Genomic DNA, 22,769 nt, shown 5'->3' on the forward strand with positions numbered 1-22,769 from the left:
GAACTAGACTTCAGAAATCAAATGAGTGGGTAAGTCTTGTCAGGTGCATCAATTGCTGGCTAGTTTGTTTCCAATGCCCAGTCCGTAACAACGAAATTATTGCCTCTTCTCGAATAGTCTTGACTTATTGTTATTACCCATTTTAATGTATACACGTATAAGTAAATTTTATCTGTAAACCAGTGAGATTTTGAATCGAAATATTCCTACCTCTTTTCTACCAGACGCCTCAAACAATGGTCATCATGGTGAAATGTCGTAGCACGAGTGAAGATGAATTAATGATGGGACTGAACGTAAGCCTTTTCTTCATTAATTTTTATTCATAAACAGACAGATTTTATACCTAAATCCACTACATGATGCTAAAATCTTTTTGCCCTTCACCCAGGTATGAACCGAAGTACCTTGTATCAAATGGAAATTTCGGTAATCTCTAGGCCACCGATGATAACTGTGTTACAAATGATCTTATTAACAACTGTTGGCATTTTGGGAAGGTATAAGTGAGTTTGTGGTTATAAAAAAAGGAAAGAGTAATTTACACTAATGAGTTAACCAGTCAGAATGCATAGAATTTGCAAGAGTTAAATTCCAGCATTGAAATCAGTTGCTATATCAGAGAGAAGCATAAATAAACTGTAGGCCTATATATTACTTTTTATAAGTACAAAACTGCAAAAATCAAATAATTTCCTGAAAAGTTATGGTTTGTTAAACCATTAACAAGACTGCTTTAAGGTTCCTGTTTCATGTTTAGTTATTTCTGATTTTTCAGTAATTAAAATATTGTTAGCAACATGTTTAACAGTAAAATTATTACGAGTCTAAGCTTTAGAATAATTAGGGTGACCATAATTGCATCAGCCAAAAGTGGGACACTTATCATTACTTCTCTTAATACAAAAAAAAAAATAATAATATCTTGCAGAAGTTTACTTTAGAATGCATGAACAGTATTGAATAAAGAAAAAATGTACAATACCGGTAAAACAGTATTATGTAATGGAAAATAATGTACCACATAAATATAGAGCAATGAGTAAAAATTGTGGCAAAACATAGCCTGTGCCAGTTATGAAAAGGGTTTACTTTGGTTTATTACTTCAGTAATTTTGTTTGAAGTCTCTACTGCATTCAGTAAGTCAGGTTTATCAAGTAAATTAACTATAAAAGTCCTGCAACTAAACTTTCTCAAACTGAAACAAGTGAACAAAACACAATTAAACTTGTACTGAACCTATTTCTCTCATCTGTCCACTGTGAAGATATAAAACTAAAAACTTTCTCTATAGCGGCATTGTGCTTCCAGGGCAGTCCAGTAGCTAGAGTGCTGGACTCGTAATCTGTGGACTTGGGTTCGATCCCTGGCTTACTCCCAATCTATAACTTGTGTTGGGCAAGTCTATGGCCCTAGTAACACAGGTTTTCTCCGGGAGTTCCAGTTCCCCTGTGGCAGCCTAACAAAACTCTATCTCGTCGTGGGTATAGCATAGACAAACATCCTATGGCGCACCCTAGGCAATGACTCTGTCGGTAAATTGGTCTATACAACTGGCTTCATTTGGGTGAATGACGAACAGTCAAGTACCCGCCATATTACATATTGGCATTGTATGCTGGAAGTGAAAAGAAATATTGTGCCAAGTTTAGGGATTCACTAAACTGCTCATAAAAAAACACAATCATTTTTCAAAATGAGACAACCCCATTTAATGAGGAGGTATGGTCACCCAATAGGATGAAAAAAAAAAAACATATCTAAATTTAGTGAACTGTAATATATTGCATTTCTTCCCCTTCTAAACGAATGAAGAATTTTTTCTGTAAATTTGTTTGCTCCTGAAATGTGTAATTTTCTGAACACGACATTGTGAGAAGGATACTATGGGGGGAGTGGGGTGGAAATTGACTTAGAGATCGAGATCCTGATAGAAATAAACTTTTTCAACATGTCTAATCCAAACATATAGTTCTCAAAAACTGTTTGCCTTTTCTGTCTTCTGCTGCATGACTCTGGATCGAAACTGAACTTAATTTCTTCACACTCATATGTTCCTTTGTGCCAATGTGTATGCCATGAGATGTAGAAATCAAAGCAGGTAAATTTCTTAATTACCATTTTGTTCTAGTAATCTATTTAATCTTGTATAATGTTCTATAATCGATAAGTTTTGAGTAATTATATCAATACTATTGATCAATTATTAATTTTTGTTGAAAGACCTCCAACCTAATAAAGTTGTTAAATAACTCCATACAGTTGAAGAACATGACAATTACATGAAGACAGTTTATAGGTACCGGTACCGGTATTAAAATGAATTGCAATTGCACGAGCTTGTACCTATACATTTCAGAAATGTTTCACATTGGTTGTTACCAAATGATTATTAGTTAATATAATATGTTCTCTTCTGTACGTCATTTCAGGTGATTGACATTTATAAAACGTCGTAGGCCTAATACAAATTCAGTAATCTCGCAACATACGTCGAAAAAATAATACTACATTCAAGTTAAGAATGAGCTTTCATTTATAAACAACTAATTCCAAACGGATATTATCATTCTCTTTAATTACTACAGGCTATACATATGCACTTAATAGTTCCAAAGTTCCCAATTGTATCTTCCAACAAAAGGGAGTAGGTTGTTAGAGAACAATATGAATTTTCGAGTTGATGTTGGAACAATTCACAAGGTACAGTCTTAAAAAAGTTTTGTCACACAGATACTTTATAAGTCTCAAAAAGGAGGCAGTGCGCATGATCAGAGGACAAGAGGACTAGTTGAGATAATAAAATTAGCTTTGTTTCGTTGTATATCTGATCATGCGCACTACCTCCTTTCTGGGACTTACAAAGTATCAGTGCGACAAAACTTTTTTCTAAGACTGTACATGGTATATTCCAAATTATGAACTAAATTTGTTCAGGTTTATTAAGAAATAATAATTAATAATACTCCCTCATGTAAAATAAATTTCGCTCATTAATTAATACTGCATTCCACTTTCTCATACTGAGTCTGGTAGCTAGTTCTGACGAATTTCAGCATTTTTTTAGTTGGTTATTTAACGATGCTGTATCAACTACTAGGTTATTTAGCGTCAATGGGATTGGTGATAGATGATATTTGGCGAGATGAGGCCGAAGATCCGCCATAGATTACCTGACATTCGCCTTACAGTTGGAGAAAACCTCGGAAAAACCCAATCAAATAACCAGCCCAAGCGAGAATTGAACCCAAGCCCAAGAGCAACTTCAAATCAGGAGGCAAGCACCTCAGCCGACTGAGCTACACCGATGGCAGCATGCTGTCCTAAAATGACTATCGAAATAAGGCAGGGGTTCTTAACCTATTTTGGCCAAGACTCAAAGTTAACTGGGGGATAAACCTGCGCGACCCATGGGCCTATTTTGAAATTAAACAGTGTTACTGTAATAAAAACAAGTAAATAAGTGTATCAATTATTTATTAATATAGAGTTGTAATATTTCATAATAAGCAATAATTATAAAATATAATCATAATCCCAAGTACTTTAATTAACATTTCTTTAGTTTTATTTTTTTGGGAAGCTACGGCGATCCATTCCAAAAGTCATGGCGATCCTTGTTTGGGTCGAGACCCATAGGTTAAGAATCCCTGATATAAGGTTTAGAAGTATCAAAATAACACAGAATATGGCTTGAACAATGCAATTTATTGGCATGTTATTATTTTAAAAAATGACACATTTCAAGTGATCTCTGTATCTTATGATTTGTTGCAATATTACCCAGAAATTGTTCATGACAAGTTGGTTCTGGTGAGTGGCAGAATTTTAAAATGAAATGAGAGCAACAGCAATTAAAAGTTGTCTGGGCAATGCATCAACAGCCAATACACAGTGCAAAGGTGACCATTGGTCCCTAATTTTTACAAGATGAAAGTAAGAGAGTTAATACAATGAATTGTAAAAGGTATCAGCAAATGTTACAGACGTTATTCAAAGACGCATTAAACAGGGATGACACTTGGTTTCAATAAGACGGGGCTACAGACCATACTGCCAGACATGCAGCGGTTGTTGAGAAATCTTTTTCCAGGATGCTTAATTTCTCGGTTTAACAATATCAACTGGTCAGCTCGATTCCCATATCCTACAGCTGTTGATTTTTTTCTGTGGGAATATCTCAAAGAAAGGGTATTTGAACCAGATCAGAATCTGAACAGGCAGATATGAAAAAAATTAAGAAAACGTCAGGTTCATTGCAATGTGTCATGAACAATTTCTGGGTAATAGTGCAACAAACCATATGATACCAAGGGGATAGCTTGAAATTTATAATTTTCAAAAAGTAATACCATGCCAATATATAGAATTGTTCAAGCTATATCCTGTATTTTTTAATATTTCTAAACCTTGCCTAGTCACTTTAGAACAAAATGCTGAAATTCGTAAAAACCAAAACTCTGTATATCCATCTGTCAACGTGTCTTTGTGAAATCCTAATTATTTATATGTTGGACAGAATAAATTAATTATCTGTCGTCTTCTGTGACCTCGTGATTACTTGACTCTGGACCCAAGGTAGAAGAGTTGAAATCTGACTGAGAGAAATTTTTAAGTGGAAAAATCTAAATGCTGAGCAAATAAATCAGTTATTCACATGTAGAAGATTCACTACATGTAAGAGATCCGTCCGTTTACAATTATGAAAATTCTAAGCACAGATTCGCCATTATTCTGTTCTCAACACCTGATATCAGTAGTCACATAATAATAAATGTGGAGACCTCTGATAGAAAAGAGACCAAACATACAAATTCAAAAGCTCACTGATCAACAAACAGCCTTCTAGGATATGTGCAGCGAACCTGCCGACAAACATTTATGATGTACGCAACTGAAAATGGGAAAATTATTCAGTTATCAAGAGTTTTATACTAGAAGTCAATAAATTACGATAGCTTTTATTTTAATATATAGCTACATCTAAAATCGTCCTGAAGGGAGAAAGTAAATGGGAGGTAGAATGAAAACTATTCATTGACATCGGATCTGATCATAAAACGTACCCGTAACATTTTTTTCTAAAAGAAGCATAACTCATTTTTTTAAGATACATCAAATAATAGTTTCCTATTTCATATTTATGCAATTTAAAGCTCGGATCAGATAGAGAAAAAAGGTATGTTTTCTGTCACTGGATTTTGTAGGTAACCACGAACCATTTTCATTCCTTCTAGTTATATAGTCTTGATAAACCATTCTAGTTCAATCAGAAAAATAATAATCAAATAAAGCCATTTAAAATATTTCAGTTATTTTTTCTTCCTCTCATAGATTTTACCACATATATAAAACACTTAGAATGGCTATTGGCAAGTTTCTCGGTCCACCATAGTTCCAATTTCGCCATAGCACCCTAAAATTATGAAAAGTTTTGCAATTTTAAGAAGTCGTCTATAAAGAACTATTTATATACCTGGTTTCCAGAGTGTAGAAGTTCTTGTCTTTATGACGTATACAGAGAAACAAATCTCGAGTCCTGTAACTAAGCTGCAACTGTAAAATAATTATCATACCGTGCTTACTACAACATGAAACAATTCAATTTTTACCAGTAAGTGATTCATAGTATCAATGAAAATGAATATGAAAAATCTGAAGAGAAAGAATAGGGTGTTAAGATGATAGTAATGCAAAGTCAGCAAAAGCTTCAAAATCGATTACATATTAACAGGATAATATGGTAATCAGATTACTTGAAAAATAATTATGAGGAAATTGATGCCAGTGCAACTTATGACTTGCAAGTTGAAAAGAATATAACAAACTTCGAGGTTTTCTTTTACAAGTCAACTGAAAAATACAAGTATAACTTACAACAAATTTCAATATTTCCTTTAAAAATCTGTTGAAAAGTAAACAAACTTCAATGTTTCGAAAGTAAATAGCAATTATACAACAAGCTACGAGGTTTTATTTTATAAGGCAGCTGGAAAATATGACAAACGTCGAAATTTCCCTTCACAAGTCAGCTGGAAAGTATACAACAAATTTCGATGTTTTCTTTACAAGCCAGTTAGAAAGTATACAAGAAACTTCGATGTTTCCTTTCACGAACCAGTTGGAAAATATATAAGAAACTTCGATGGTGAAGTAAAAGGCATAATGCTTATCCTTACTCAACTCTTTCACAGAACAAGTCTATTTGGCAATGCTGTATCATTAATGATTATGAAGATGCAATACATCAGTAGCAATCCACGAATATCTAAAGATAAAAAAGCTTAACATGTGCTTCAACATAATCAATCAATTTTACAGACTGTAAAAATATTGCATTGAAATGGAATCTGGCACACTGCAGTATAATTGAGGATGAAAATGTTGAACAACTTGTCAGGAAAGAACGAGCAAAATTATTTAAAAACTCAATGCACATTGACATCAAACCAATTCATCTTATAAGACTACTATCACTCGATAAATAGATACCTCCATAGATCCTCAGCTAATGATAAGCTTTATCAACGTGAACTTTGTGGACCAGCAGTGGCAAAATTCGGACATTATTGTCATGTCAAACATTTAAACAAAACTAGAATCCTTAGTTTAACGAACTGAATTCTATGCATGAAGAACTGCACAATGGATGGCAATTACTTATTGGACCGCGAAATTCCACCTAAAAATATGAATATAATTCAAAACTACTGGATTGGAAGGCAGCAGATGATTCCATTGCTAAATAATTTAAATAAATTAACAGGGTACCCAACGAGCTCTGCCCATGAAGCAGAGAGTGGGTAAGCTAAATAGGTTCACATTGACAACACATCAATTTCCAAGTAACTAGTTTTCTTAATTTCTATCCTGGGGCAAATCCTCGTGAAGGAAGATCATCTACAGCAGTGAAGCATCCAGACTGTAAGACATTTCTGGAGTACCACATCAGCCAAATGATGAGAAGTTACATGATACCGCACTGTAATTCACTCCTATTCATATCACTAATCTCAAAGCTGTATAAATAACCTGTGATCCATTAAATTTGTGATTCACACTACTTGCCTTCTACCTGAAGCTATATTAACAAACTGTAACAGAGATATCTTTGCAACAGTAATACTGGTACATTTTCTTGCAGCTTGCAGATAATGATCTGAAAAAGCAGTACTGAACAGCAGGCTGAGAATTTTGAATTCTTCTTATTTATTTATTTATTTATTTATTTATTTATTTATTTATTTATTTATTTATTTATTTATTTATTTATTTATTTATTTATTTATTTATTTATTTATTTATTTATTTATTTATTTATTTATTTATTTATTTTTATTTTATTGGGTTATTTTACGACGCTGAATCAACATCTAGGTTATTTTGAATTCAAAACGAAAGGAATCATACAGGGTGTTTCAAAAGTGATGGTCGAAAGTTTAGGGATGACAAGTAAAAACGAAAAGAAGCAAAAAAGTTCCAGTAAACATGGGTCCGCAAATTAACCATTTAAGAGATAATGTCATTTGGGTTCATTGGGGCTGCCAGTGAATTGAGCACCCGATACAGTAAAGCAGCAACATTCATGCTTCATATTTATGCCGCAATTTCCCCATCCTTTAAGTATGAGACAATATGGTAAACAGTGGATAGGTAGAGGAGGACCTGTACCTAGGTCACTGAATTTAAATCCTTTGGATTTTTGTGTATGGAGTTTGCAAAAGTTCTAGTTTACACAACAGACATCACCACACCTGAAGAATTGCAGCATCGGATTGTAGATGCCTTCCAGCAAATGAAGAATTACTCAGAATTGCTCGAGCGCATTTTTGGGGCTTTGCAGAGAAGACTAGACAGATGCATTCATGTGCAAGGTCAGAATTTTGAACACCTGCTGTAAAATTCTTCAATTAACATATTCATACTGTACTGTAATTTATTTATTCACAAACTTTACTATTCTAACAAAAAATAAATCTTGTATGTATGTTTAATCACATTTCTGTGGTGTTGAAGTCAAAATCATGAATTTTACTATCCCGTGATTGATAAATTACATAAAATTGTCACTGCTTTTGTTGCAATTAGTACTTAGTATTCAGCAGGCCCCAACCAGCACAAAATGGCATTATCTCGTATACAGTTAATTTGCGGACCCATGTTTTTTGCTTCTCACAGTTTTTACTTTTCATCCCTAAATTTTTTATCATCACTTCTGAAACATTCTGTATAACACTATTTTAATAGCTAGACAGCATTGAGGACAATATACGATAAACAGCAAACTCAGATATTTTATACACTGAATCTCACATTGATCTGGCCTGTAGCTTCTGTCACTACTTTAAATTTCCACAATTTTGTGTCTTTGCTACGAGTGAATATGTAAATTGTTAACACGAAAGAACAAAAAATTGACAACTCTTAATACTTGATAGAGCATTATGCCATATTAAGAATTCATTTTTGTTAAAAATGAGAGTGTAATGGGCAAAAGAGTTAACATAATAAACGAATTACAAAGTACCACTATGGATAAAGTTTCATATGAATGAAAAATTATGTAGCCAATGCGAAATGGTGAAAGTGAGTAATGTATATTTTCTCCTCAGGAAGACAGAAAACCTAATTTATCTGAGGACTGGCTCATAAACTTCAACATTCCACTAAAACATTTTAATACCAGTATATTAATTTTTCAATTTAAAGAAATGAAGTGAAATAACTCATCTGAAATAGTTAAGTGTTACCAGTACTCATTGTAGGCCTATTTCCTAATTTACATTTCCTAAGTTATACAGAAAGGAAAAAACGCTGATGACAAAAACACGAATAAACAAATATTATTTCGAAATGTTCCTTGGCATGCCAATTAACTGTCAATATGATGTAATTGCACTGAAACTGCAGAATTCTTCATAAAACAGGCCACGAATATGATATATTTTTGCTATGTAAGGAATAAAAATATTTGTAATTGCTTTGCAGATTCAATTATTTGACTTATAATTTTTTTATTTTAGCAATTAAGTATTAAGAATTTAATAAAATAGCCAGACAGTGGATTGTCAGTCCCTACACAGCGATAAGTCGTCATGTCCCTTGGTGTACGGAGGGAGCATAGCAATAGGTTCAGTGACCTCTCTGCAAGTGACGACACCTAACGTTCAGTATCGGGACCAAAAATTGGCCATCTGATAACTTAATAACGATGAAACACGCACAATGTGCCGATCTAAATACAATGTTTAATGAGTCACTCCCAAATTATGTTTTGTACTATTTTTAAAGAGAGACAGGATATACATGTCATACTCATTTTTTAAAATAAGTATAAGAATGTATATTAAAGTGATCAAAAAAGTTGTGCCAATAATAAAAATAATAATTAAGGTATATTATATTTAACAAAATATTTCGTTTAAATTATTATAAAATTACTGCGGAGAGCTATATAAAAAGAAGATGAATGTCAGTCATATTATGTGTTCTCACGACCAATTTTCTATCTGTTATGATTTTGTAACCATGGTCAACTTTACCCAATCAAACTTCTACCATCCTGTACTTAGTCTATTATTTTCACTTTTATGTTATGACACACAATGGGTTTACAATAGTGATATTTAAATAAGGATGAAAAAAATAATAATCCAATGTGATTAAGATAACTATTTTTTATAATAATGTTTGTCATTTGTATCATGATAAATGACACGTAATTAAGAATCAGTTGTTCATGTCTGATCTGTTTTTTTCACTTTTAGAATGGTCTGTTTTGCTTTAGTATATCGGCTTTCCACACTGGACACCTAGAATGAAACACAGACTTATCTATTTTCGACTTTTGCTACATAGATACGTAAATTTATAAGAAAGATCAAAATTAAGGTACTCATATTCTTTTTTTTATTTCAGATTCAAACACGATTTATATTTACTTTCTTCATACTCAAGTATTCACTACATTGTAATTTAGAGAATACCACTCTACAACAAGTCTGTTAGATCTCATATTTCCAAAAAATAATAATAGTTTAAATTATAAAAAGGACAAATAAATTTGTATCAGTATATTCTGTGTCTGTGTTGGATTTAAATAAAGGAAGTTTTAGTACGATATACATCACAACAAAACGGAGCTGATGAAAAAGAGACAGGATATGAAATAAGTTGCTTGAAAAATAATGTTGAAAACTATCAAGTTGGAAAATATATCAGCAAATGAATAGGCTACTCCAAAATATACTCCTTAAATCTTCAGAAAGAATTAAGTTCTCCTTAACAAACGTTGGTAAAGTACAATTGTCCAAAATGATACCAGAACCTCTTTAATTCAACATAATAACCAAAAACATTACATCTTCATAAAACTGAAAAATATTATAAAGGCCTTTTCTCATTATTACTGTAATTTTCAAAACAATACATATATGTGTGTGAAATAACTAAGCAATATTATAAAACGCAACAATAACTGAAAATTTTAAGATTTATACAACAAACTCTGTCAATGTCAGCGACAATACACCAAAATTACGTTAAAATACATATCTATACTTCTGCAGCACCTAGATCGTGCTAATCTACTTAAATTCATATAACTCCAACTCCAAAAATGGCTTAACATTAGATTACTTACACCGAATATAACTTATATCACACTGACTTCATGTATATCTCCTCACTGTTCATAAAAATTTCCTACCTTAGGCCTGTGACTAATCGATCTGCCTAAACAGACAATTTTATACGATGAAGCACTGAAGTACACAACAGTGTTGATGAAAGGTAAAGTGCAGATGCGGATGCAATGGTGAATAAAATGTTTAGTGTCTTATAGTAAATTACAGAGAAGATATGCCACCATCACTCCTTGCAGGCAAGTTGACAGTTCATACATGTCAATGTAAATTAGAACTTATTTCACGTGCACGAATTCCTAATTGTAATACTGACAATGTAAATGCATTTGCTTGTACTTTCAAGATATGAACGTTTAATTTAAATTGCTTGTCTCCTACGAATTTAAATTTTTTGGAAATAAAATGTTGTACTATTTACAGGTTTTAAGATTTCGTGCATTGAACACTGTGTAACTCCCCATATTTTATTGAAGATATCAGTTATTCTACACCTCAAGGGAGCTAGTGAGTAAAGAATATCTGAAAATATGAGTTATAAAGCAAAATTTTGAGACATGTTAAAGTGTGCCAATGATTTTAATCTTGATTTTACACAATGTGTATTTGTTATTAGAGAAGAAGTGCTAATATGACAGACAGGCAAAGCCAATTTTATAAGAGTTCAAAAGGAGTACTGACTGAAATGGCGTGAGAAACTTCATAAGTGTTACACTAGCTCAAAGTCTGAATTATCTAATGTGGTTTATTTACATCTACTTGGAAAGGAAGATCAAAGAAGACAGTGGGTCGATTCCCTTGTAAGGTGAAGCTAATAAGAGCTTTTAGACACTGGGATGTAAATGACAAGGCAAGACTGAAACGAAATCATAAAAAAAGACAGTTGCATTGATTGGTACAAACTAAAACTCTCAAGTACAAATACGCAATACCATGGAGCAAAATCGCTCACCAATGGAATTGTTTACAGACATTTGTACAAAACGGCTTTTGGGTACTCAGCGAAAATAGAAAATTATTTACACCACTGGAACCCAAAGTGGCCCAGTCATTCACATGTGCGTGGAAGAAAATGCATCTGTGATACAATTGATCAAAAGCCTAAACATAAACATACTTACTGTAATATCAAGCATTGCTTCACCAAACAACAAAAATACTGGTTTAAATGCTACAGTAAATGTAGACAATAATCATGCCAGTGGAAGGGTAAGAGTCAAGCAACAACGAAAAGTACTACATACCTTGGATAAGAAGCCAAGACAGAGAAACAAGCAAATCAAGAAACACACTCCTATGCAAAACAAACAGAAGGAAGGAAGCAGCAACGGTTTCAGAAAAGACCCTTGTCGGGCAACTAACATATCTTCAAATTTTGTTTCTGATGACAGAAAGTCTATAATATTTTCCTTTAAATGTGTTCATCTTTCCTCAGTATGTCTTTGTATGGTGTCTATCAAACCCTCCAAGTTGTTAAGACTGATTTCTGGAGGGAGCCATGCTGTGTGGGGACATCCAGTGGTGTGAACAGAACTGTACAGTGGGATGGTGGAGGAGATCTTCTCAATGCCAATTATCAAATAAAACACAATGCAAATTGACTGTCACTTGCTTTTGTTCAATTCCCTAAGACTCGCCCTGCATATTGCTCTTGTAGTGAACATTTAGTCCAAACTGCATGTGGTGTACACATGAGGTGCACGTCAATGAAGCAATCCTGAAATCGTGCAACCCGAAAAACAACGTAAGCAGAAGGTGCCATACAATATGTCGTATCGTGACAATTTGGAAGACCTACATGCTCCCCTGCAAATTAGCTCCAGTTTCTGACAACAGTTTTAACAACTTTGAGAGTCCAAAAAAATTAAAAAATAAAAATGAATAAAGAAAAAAAATATATAGATGTATATGCAGCAAATCTAATAAAAGTGTGTGGTGTTAAATGTTTTTAATAATTGGTGACTTTTTGTTAAAAAAAATATAATTCAAGACAGAAAGGAATATATAAGAATTATATATAAAACAATAGAGAGTGTTGCCCATTACCTTTAAGTGATCTTTTCCGAAACACCCCTGCCATAGCGTGCAGCAATGCGGCAAAGTGAGGGAGCGAATTAGTTACAACACAGTCAACACAGCCAGGGGCCGGCAACCCTCTAAGTGTGCTTTCAAAGCTCTGGCACTATCCCCACAAAACACCACTGCAGTAATGCCAACGATTCCCTCTTCGAATACTAACTGTTCACTCCAGTTCACATTTTTTAGCCTTTACACTAAGTGGATAAAATTTTCATTCCACTTCTTAATTTTAGATGTGAATGCACGGAATAGGTCTGTACTTTTATCAAAGGTCCAGAAGATCTCTACAGCAATCGTGAGTTAGAAAAGACTAAGAGTGAGACCACCATCTATTAAGAACTGACTGTTGTGCTCTCCTCTTCGTAACTTCGGATAGTGGCTGTTATCCTAACCACATCATGAGACTCTAAGCAAAATGTAAGTTACTTTAATTCATTCACTAAGTATTATACGAATATCAAAAAGCTGGCAATAATGGAATTGAGATGAAAACAAGTTTATGAAAATAAACACTACTGGGGACTCTTAAAACTAGCTACAAGAGCCAGTGGTCGAACAGGAGAACACATGCATGTGTTTTCAAAGGCATTAGCAGCCAAAATTAAGTAACTCTATTGCATTTTCGGTCATATGTCATGTTGGTGTAATTTCAGATACTATTAGTGGATCCATTTTCAGAAAGAAGTTACTGTTCAATGTACGAGTTATAAATGCATGATATTTTATTTTTAGCCTAATTTAACAGTCACAATATAATATGTATGTGTATATGTTATATGTGTGTTTTTGTGCGTGTATGTATGTACCTATATATGTACTGTATTTGTATATGTGAATACAGAGATATATTTGGGATAAAAAAGATAAGGTACGCATGAAGAAGGTGCATGGGACGCATGGAAATAAGGTAATGTAGTCGGCAGCATGCTCTGACCGCCTTTTCTTCTCGAAAATGACGTTGTACTCAATTTTACAGAGGGCTGAGTGGACCACCAGGGCTATTCTGGAAGTATTGGCAACAAAAAAATTCTGCTACCACCTGGGATTGAACCCGGGATCTTCCAGTCCGTAACCATCTATCAACTGCGCTATCTGGCTCAGGGGGACATAAACACTCCCCTCAATAAATAATATGAAATTAAAGACAAGTAACTTAGACATGAATAATGAATTGCCCCATGCAGAAAGGGCTTCAGTTACAAATTTTGAAAAAAAAAAAAAAAACGAGATATCGATTGCAGAAAGGTATTCAGTCCAATGCTTGGAAAGATAGAAACTGAAGCGTCAGGCTCAGAGTTCAGAAAGGAATATTTTTTTTTTTTTATCCAATGCCACCAGGTTGTCTTTTCGACATTTCTGGTTTTCTCTCCTAGCCGTGGCTTAATTGTAACCCACTTCTGAGGTTGGGGCGCCTGGAAGGCGGAGTTACATTACCCTGATGATGTGATAGGATGATTATGATAATGTGGTGCCAGGAGAGGTCTTAAATCTAAACTTAACCTAAATTCCAGACCATGGACGAACACAGGAAAAATTCCTGTGCTCTAACCGGGAATCGAACCCAGGACCTCATGAACTATAGCCAGAAGCTCTGACCACTAGACCATGAGGCTGGTCACAGAAAGGAATATAGTGTACAGAATGTTTTTCTTGATTTTGTCAAAACTAGGTCTAAGCCCTGGATTGAAGCCCTGGATTGTATGGGGTGATTCAACTACATCAGAGTTTCGTTTATACCGAGTGTAATACTGTATAACATAATAATGTGTGTGCTTGTGTGCACTCCTATATTTCTATTCCCTTTTGTAACTTTATGTTCTTCAATTGTTTAGAAATAATATATTACTGAAATTTTATAAATAATAATTATTATTACTATCAACATCCACATCCCTTCCCTATATTAAAATGAGAATAATTAATCAAATATTATTTTGTTAGACAGTCATTCCTAAAAGTATATCTTTTAACACTAGGCAATCACGTTAAAAATTGACTATTATACAGTTAGTATGACGAAAAGTACTTTTAACAAAATATATTTTTTTACACTGAGTTTCAACTATTTGCGTCAACTGCCAATTGCTTTCTATACGTCACATAGCAATAATCGCAACCAATCAATATAAGCAGTTCAAATAGTGCTAGGGCTTATTTTAAAAATTATTGTTTTTGGCTAAGAAACATATATAAATTAAATAAATTGCTTCAACAACTATTTTATTGATATTAAGAATTAACTGTAGTTATAAAAAGTTAGGAGGAACATGGGTTTGAAACGGGGACCTCTCAGTCTACATACAGTCCAATGCTCCACCACTGAACTACAACAAAAGTTTTACTAGGTATTCAATGAGAGGGAATACAGCAGTGCAGACGTCGGAGAAATTGTCTATACACCAGCATGGCCAAACGGCTGTTTAAAACATAGTGTATGGCACACATGTTAAAAATGATTTAATTTTGCTCATAGGTTCACTCCACTCGGCCTGCAGCCTCGTTTCGCAAACATTTGTAGTCACAAAATAAAATTCCATTTTTAACACTTGTATTGTAAGTAGCTGTTACTGTGTAAATTTAAAAGTACTTTACGTTCATTTTTACTTGACCATTGTTTGTATAACATTGAGAAGCATTATGATAATTAACTATGGGCTCTACTTAATGTCATCAGATTTTTAAGAGATATTAATTAATTAATTTTTTAAGACAATGTATGCCAATTTTTATTTCGATTTTAACTTTATCTAATGTATGTTAATAATAATAAATTGCATTGACAGCGAACATTGTGTTTTTTTTAACATGTATTTTATTTATACTAACCACATTTACTGTTTTGTTTTTTGTATCTTGTATTATTTATGGACGTGTTCAATACAATCGTAATGTCTAAGTAAGCTGAATTGAATTGCTTTTTACAAATATTTGTTATTGTAATCTATTATTATTTATTTTTTATATTTGGTAATATTATTTCTGATAGGTCATATTATATCATTTAAAAATATTTTCACAATACCTAAGAACCATAACTTTTGTATGTTAAGGTTCATATTTGTTACATTATTTAATTGGACTTAACGTTTCTTTCGACTTCTAACAGCTCACTAATCGCGAGGCTTGTGGATCTGCTGTCATGGCAATGTTGCCAAACTGCTGCTACTGCTAGGAGCCGCAGGTCAGTCAGTCAGCGATATATTCGATAATGTGGTAACATTGCCCGCAAGCTTGGGCGAAGAGAGCAGGAGGCATCGAAAGGTGACTGGCTACTTCCAAGGTTAACCTTGGTTACCTTGACAACAACCCATGAATCAAATAGCTAGCAACTGTAAGCCACGTGACTAGCGAGCTGTCAGAAGTCGAAAGAAACGTTAATTCTACTACAATATTTAATATTACGTTGACTTGTCCTATATTGTTATTCATCAATCAATAGGATCAATAAAATATTATGTGTATATATTTTTAAGTCTGGAAAAAGCTGAGAAACCTGATTTTCATGCCCCCTATGTATATACGTATGTAGTGTTCATATGTGTATGAGTGCGAGTGTGTGTATGTGAAATACAATAAACAAGTTGAATGGACCATGACTACTGAATATGGATCCTACAATAGTAAATGGAAGTCAGCAACATCCATATCATCAATTCGCCATAATCACAAAAGAGCAATAATGTTAACACATGCACATGTATTCCCCCGGGAACACCGAACTACACAACTAACTATGTAATGCAACTGACTTGTGATGGTGCTATGGACATGTTTCCCAACATGCACAAGAATGCATGTCTATGATGTACTGAAACGTTTCTTCCAGCCATGCGGTCATAGCACCATCACAATCACAGTTCGTTAGTTACTTGAACTAGACAGTTACTTGTTAAACTCGTGGTTGTAGGGCGAGCACACTACATACAGAAGCAAGGTTGCCAACCCCTGCAAGTTATATAGAATTACTGCACAAAAACACTTGTAAAGACAACATCTAATTTTTCTCAAAAAATAAAACTAACAGATCTATGAAAGTAATAGAAAATATTTTTAAAAAATCACAAAGGGTAGTAAAAAATGATGAAACCCAATTTAGCACAACTACAGAACTGCACTCAAATTCCCTATGGATGTCTACTTATAGAAACACAGCACCTTTCAGAGTATCCAGCAAGGCACATCTGTCACACGGAAGTGCAAGCCAAACTGTTATCTACTCAAAATGGTTAATTCAGAACGGTGATTTGACAGCAAGCAATGCTGGATATCTCGCTCTCGATTCGGACACCCGAACCTCTGTACGTCCCCGACACAAAACACTCAGCTAATCTACATGGCATGTCAGCTCCCTTTCACCATGTGCTCCTCCCCAGAGTATCGAAAGGACAGAAGTGAGGCTTAGATAAGTACATAGACACACAACACATCTTTGTTCGTTGTCAGACGGAACAGTGAAAGCAATGACAGAACAAGCATAGTAACAGGCGGCCGTACGTCAACACAGTTTGTGCAATAGTTTCCCTCCAGTGAAGTTAGGTTGCTCGTCACAGAGTGCTAGCAATCTAACTACGAACTGTACCACAAGTGTAGGCAAACACACACACATATACACACGCACGCACACACTGTGTGCAAGCACGCGTGAACGCACACAGAAATGGTTGTGCACACTGGAAGGAAAGTATAACACTTTAAGTTTCAACAATTGCATATTGGCACAATTTTGTTTTCATTGTATAAACATTTAGCTTTCTGTTCTCACTTATATCCCTTTCCTCTATGGTGCAGTCCTTAAAACCAAGTGGCACAAGTTATTCACATAATCTCAGGATTAAACATTTTTTATGCTTTCAATTAAGATATATCCAACTGATTTACCCACACATCCAACAGATCGATTAACAAACTAAAAATGTTTCTGGTAACTCTTGTTGTGGACTCTGGCGAGACAAGTAATACAAACTAATGTCTGTAATTTAAATTCATAATTTTGAGTGTCTACTATATAACGAAAATGTCCTCAAGTTTTAATTTAGGCTGAGTTTCAAACTTAGAGACATTTAAGTCTCTACTGATATACTGAGGTCATTATATTGAACTGTATTTGAAAATACTTAGCCTATGTATGTAATTTGCAAAAATGAGACATTATTCTGACAGAAAAATCACAGGAAATTGCCAATATTTCATATCATCTGCTGATATTAAAGAACATTCGATGTATTGGAAATGACCTTGGAAAAAGAGAACAAGTGAGTCAATATTATTTACATTGGATATGAATATCACTTTTTTTTTAATTAGAAACTTTTCAATCTTCATATTGCATCGCTAATAACAAATTATTCTAGCTCTTTAATATATATTATTATAAAATCAACATTTACATAAATTTACTTTGTCAACATTACTTCCTTTTTTTTTTTTTTTTACACATTATAAAGAATGATATAACTCGTACAACACAATAAGGTTATTAAAGTAAAACGTGAAATTGGCATATGACTGTATTCTTATGTTACAAACAATTTGTTTCCTTACTACTGTTGCTAGCAAAGGTCAATTTGCTAATAATAAATATTATAATCTTAACAATTTCTTCTTTTGTATCCAGAGATGTTCTAATGTTCTTTTATTTTCGAATTGATCGACAATTAGTAGTTAATAGTTAAAAAGTACATATTTACGTATGAATTTCTCATAAACACTTGTTATCCTTTTGGTCTTTATATTCCTTTCATGAGGACATATGACAAGTAAGAAGCTCAGAATAATGAATATGAAATATTTATCGCTAAATAACTGTTCAGTTATTTAAATAAACAACTACCGGTACTTCACTGTGTTAATATTAAACTACGCTAGTATTTTACATTAATTTACTAGTTTCGATATGGTGTGCATCATCTTCCGAATTATATTAGGCCTACAGTATTATCCTAATAATTGAGATTTTCTCATATTGGACTAACTGATAACGTTTGAAAGTACTTTTTAAAACATAAAAGCACATCACAATGAAATGCTGAGACTTAAGCCTTATATCTGCAGAATTAACAATATTTCGCAACTTTTTTATTTCTGATATTTAATATCAATAACATTTTTTAAAAATTGTAGTATAATAGTTTTCTGATATCTAACGAAAATTAGAAAGTAATTATTAAAAAAGAAACGTTCAACTAGTAGATCTACACGTTTTAAACGTGAATTATTTAAAAATAACTCTTGTATCATGAAGCAATAATAATACCTTCAACTTCATCATAATTTTTCATCGAAATTTTATTGAGAATGAAATAATAAAATACTTTTCTTTTTCTGCAAGCACTTCGTACATGTTCTTATTATTGTCGTTATAACACTTCAATTTTATTAAATGTAGGGCTAGACATCACAAGGGTGAATGAAACAAGAATATATGAAAAGAAGGGATCACGAAGTAAATTAAGGAAATAAGTGTACAAGAAGATTTATAGATAGATGGATAGAAATAATGCCAAAATATGGTGACTCTTAGTTTGAAAAAAAAATAGAACATTTAGCGGAAAAATTACTTCAATACAAGTTCAACTTTCATTACTTCCCTTTCCTCATAAAAATGAAAATTGTCACGAAGAAAATGTCTTAATTACATGCCATACATTTTAAAAGAGAAATTGGTCACAATCTTCTATCATTGATTCATACTGCGAAAATAAGTGTTGTTTCCTGTAATACTCAAAAAGGAAGAAAAACTCTTTATGAGGTCGTAGTAACTTTCTAGTGACCTTCATATTTTGGGCTAAATTAATGGGAAGGGTAACTATTTTCTTCAACCCACAATAATGGCAGTATCAGTGTAAAGTTGTATTAATCTTTCAAGTTGGTTTTTCCCAAGATTATGTGAGGTAACTAAGGCACCAATGGGCGCTAAGGGCAAGTGCTCACCATGCCTTTCTAATTCTACTGAGAACATAACGCAATGAAAACTTACCTGTGATGCTACACAGGAGTCGTAATGTTGGGGCATCCCCTGAATACTGATTGATCATGCCTTTATTCGCGGCTTGTGGCACAGGTATCGTTAAGGTGATTGGTTTGTGGAACTTTCTTCTTCGTGGTTCCACAGTCACTATGGGAGACACTGCCACTCGGTTCCCAAGCAGCTTGGCAGCTAGTTCTGCTGCTATGGGTTGAGCCTGAAAATGATCCCGAATTGTGAAGAGCTCAAATTTCTGTTAGCACACTTCTGTAAAGTGGTGTTTTTCATTAAAAAATTTCTTACATAGTGATTCACAGTTTCATGGGAGAAAGAATAATTACTAGAAAATAAGAAATATACATGAAACACCAGTCATTTTTTTAATTATTGGAATGATTTGTTATTGTTCACACCTGAAATTCTCATAAAAATACGTTACGATATGACTATTTCTTTGTATTTAATGGATGATATGCACAAAAGATCAAGTTCATCAACCCCAAAGTTTGTATGAAACCAATTCTATTAATGCTACAACCTTTAGCTGTTCATCATTCACCCATATGAAGCCAATTATTTAGACTAATTTATCGACAGATCGTTGTCCAGGGTGTTTCATCTCATCACGGGTGTAGCGTAGACGCTGGTCCATGCTACACTCGCGATGAGATGATGATAGAGATCTGTTGGGTTGCCACAGGGAAAACTCCTGTGTTACCTGGACCTCAAGCTTCCCCAACACACATTCTTTAAATCAGGGTTACGCCAGGGATCGAACCGAGGTCCACAGGATCATAAGTCCAGTGCTCTAGCACTAGACCATCGTGACCATTTAGTATCTCATCTTTTCACATGAAAGTATGCTATGCCAACGGTATATATATATATATATATATATATATACATATATATACATACGGTACTTATTAAGAAGTTATCACATGTCTGTTCTCATATTTTTTAATAATCAAATGTTCTTGCGCTGTTTTACATATCATTAATGACGATATGTTATTAATAATATTAATATGAAAGTACCAATGAAAATTCAAAGCAAATCTATGCATATAAAGAGAAGCATATATTCATTTTTCATACAACATTAATACCTACTACTATTTACATATTTTATGTAAGGTGCAAATTTCTCTCCAGTAGTTTCAATTAATTCATATATTTTGATTTTAGATAACGTTTCTGTGAACTTTAATAATGATACATCCTTTTAGTAAAGGTGTATCATGTATCACTATTCCATAATTTATTTCATATTAGTTTCCAGTTATCCATACTGTTTTTAAAAGTGGCACTGAATTTTTTTAGTTTAGAAAATAAGGTTTCCTAATCTCTAATCATACGTTGGTCAACAATGGATAACGCCGACGTTATGAAAAACTTCTTTTATGATAATATGTTATGTATCCACTGGTTTGGAATGTATAATATGGTATGTTTCCTTTTCTTCAACTTTGTGGGGACTAAGTCCAAGTCACATGGTAAGTATGAATGTTTTAGTAGTAAAAATCATAACTAATGTGCTCAAATCGTCCAATCTTTATCATATGGTAAAAATATTTAACAACAGTATTATTCTGGTTCTGTAAAGCACAAGCATAACCGAAAATGCATATATATTTTTTTTTACCATAAAATGGGGTGAATAGGGACGTAGGGGGTGGTGTTTCGAAATCTCAGAGCCAGGCCACTTTTTTTTTTTTTATAGAAATACATTACTGTCTATATGTAGGTAACACACTAATAATCTGTATAAACAAATCAGTCTGGTTATGGTGTATGTAACAACTACAGCACACAACTTTAACGTTATGTGGAACTACAGTGAAAGTTCCAATCCTGTCAAAGGCATTGTCAATGCGATGCGTTGTCTTGATTTTTTACGGGAGTCCTACCATGTGTCCATTTACCATCGGGTAAAAAAATCCCAACAACTGAGGTACCGGTAAGGATGAAACCTTGATGGCGGTATGAAAACCTTCAATACTGGTACATATTTTTAACAATTTCTGTAAAAGTAGCTGCAGAAGAGAGACAGTTTTCAAAAGTGAAACTGATAAAATTTACTAATGTTTCACTGTAAGTTTCAAGAAAGACTACAGTCATTATTTTTTGTGCTCCTCATTTGTTAGAAGAAACCCTAACTGAAGGCGACAGTGGGCTACAGTGTAATTTATATTATCGGTAGCCTGTTGGATTGGACGCATCTTGTAAGTGTATTAACTGTACTGATCTCTCATTGAGGTTCTGGCTGATAGACTATGTAGGCTACATCTATTATCAGGAAGTACATATCACTATAGATGATATGTGTCAGAGGAAGAACAATTGTTTGTATACATCTCAAGTCTGATTAGTTTAGTATGTTACCGGTACTAGTCAGCGATGTATGCAATGGAGAGAGATAGGAATTGGCAACCCCCACCCCATTATCTCCTGTCTTAGTTGCCTCATGAGTGATGCCTTATTGGTGTCACCTATGACAGTTGACTAAACAACACCTGTACTGATTGCTGGTTTATCCAGCTGATAAATGAGGGGTCCAAAACAAAACCCATTAACCAGTTCCAATAATAACTGAGTTTGAAATGGATTCAAACATGCGGTAATGTCTTCGAGCTAGAAATTCAATTCGAAGGAGAATAAATGAGTTAGTAGCGAATAGAATATATTTAGCTTGATATAGGACCTTTCTGAAGGTAAAAATCAGTTTCATACTCTTATGAGTGCAGTTGTACTAAGTGGGTTCTCGTTCAGAGCTTCTCAAATATTAAATACACTTGTCACAGAATATTCGAGGACAAGGACTTAGTCACACAGAACGATAATCTTTTAGTGGTATTGGCAGATAGACTCTCAGTACCTGATTGGACATTATACGTATAATGTGAGAAAAGAAGATTGTAAATGCATACTACTGCAATAGTTACTTCTACATAATTAATATAAAATTTTACAACAAACTGTATGAGTATTCAGATCTTTTCTCCACTTCTAATGATGAGCCAGCTCTCAGATCTTCTGCTAATGTTATCGTTTGTTTAAAGGACGAATAGTTTAGGTTGAG

At 33.6% G+C, this 22,769-nt stretch overlaps 1 protein-coding gene across 27 annotated transcripts in view; it reads right to left on the bottom strand.

The window, feature by feature from the left end:
• Window positions 1–22,769, bottom strand: part of LOC138712124 (ankyrin-2-like) — a 512,384-nt gene that overhangs the window by 269,308 nt on the left and 220,307 nt on the right. For 24 of the 27 annotated variants that reach the window (XM_069843559.1, XM_069843553.1, XM_069843566.1 and 21 more), the window contains 2 exons: window positions 19,700–19,904; window positions 12,691–12,717 (listed from right to left, as the gene is read on the bottom strand). In XM_069843559.1, coding sequence (XP_069699660.1) covers window positions 12,691–12,717; window positions 19,700–19,904 — 232 coding nt within the window. The remainder of the gene's footprint in view (window positions 1–12,690; window positions 12,718–19,699; window positions 19,905–22,769) is intronic. The other 3 variants (XM_069843567.1, XM_069843564.1, XM_069843563.1) reach the window with 1 other exon arrangement.

Source organism: Periplaneta americana, chromosome 13 (assembly GCF_040183065.1).
Source record: "Periplaneta americana isolate PAMFEO1 chromosome 13, P.americana_PAMFEO1_priV1, whole genome shotgun sequence".
NCBI classification, from domain to species: domain Eukaryota; kingdom Metazoa; phylum Arthropoda; class Insecta; order Blattodea; family Blattidae; genus Periplaneta; species Periplaneta americana.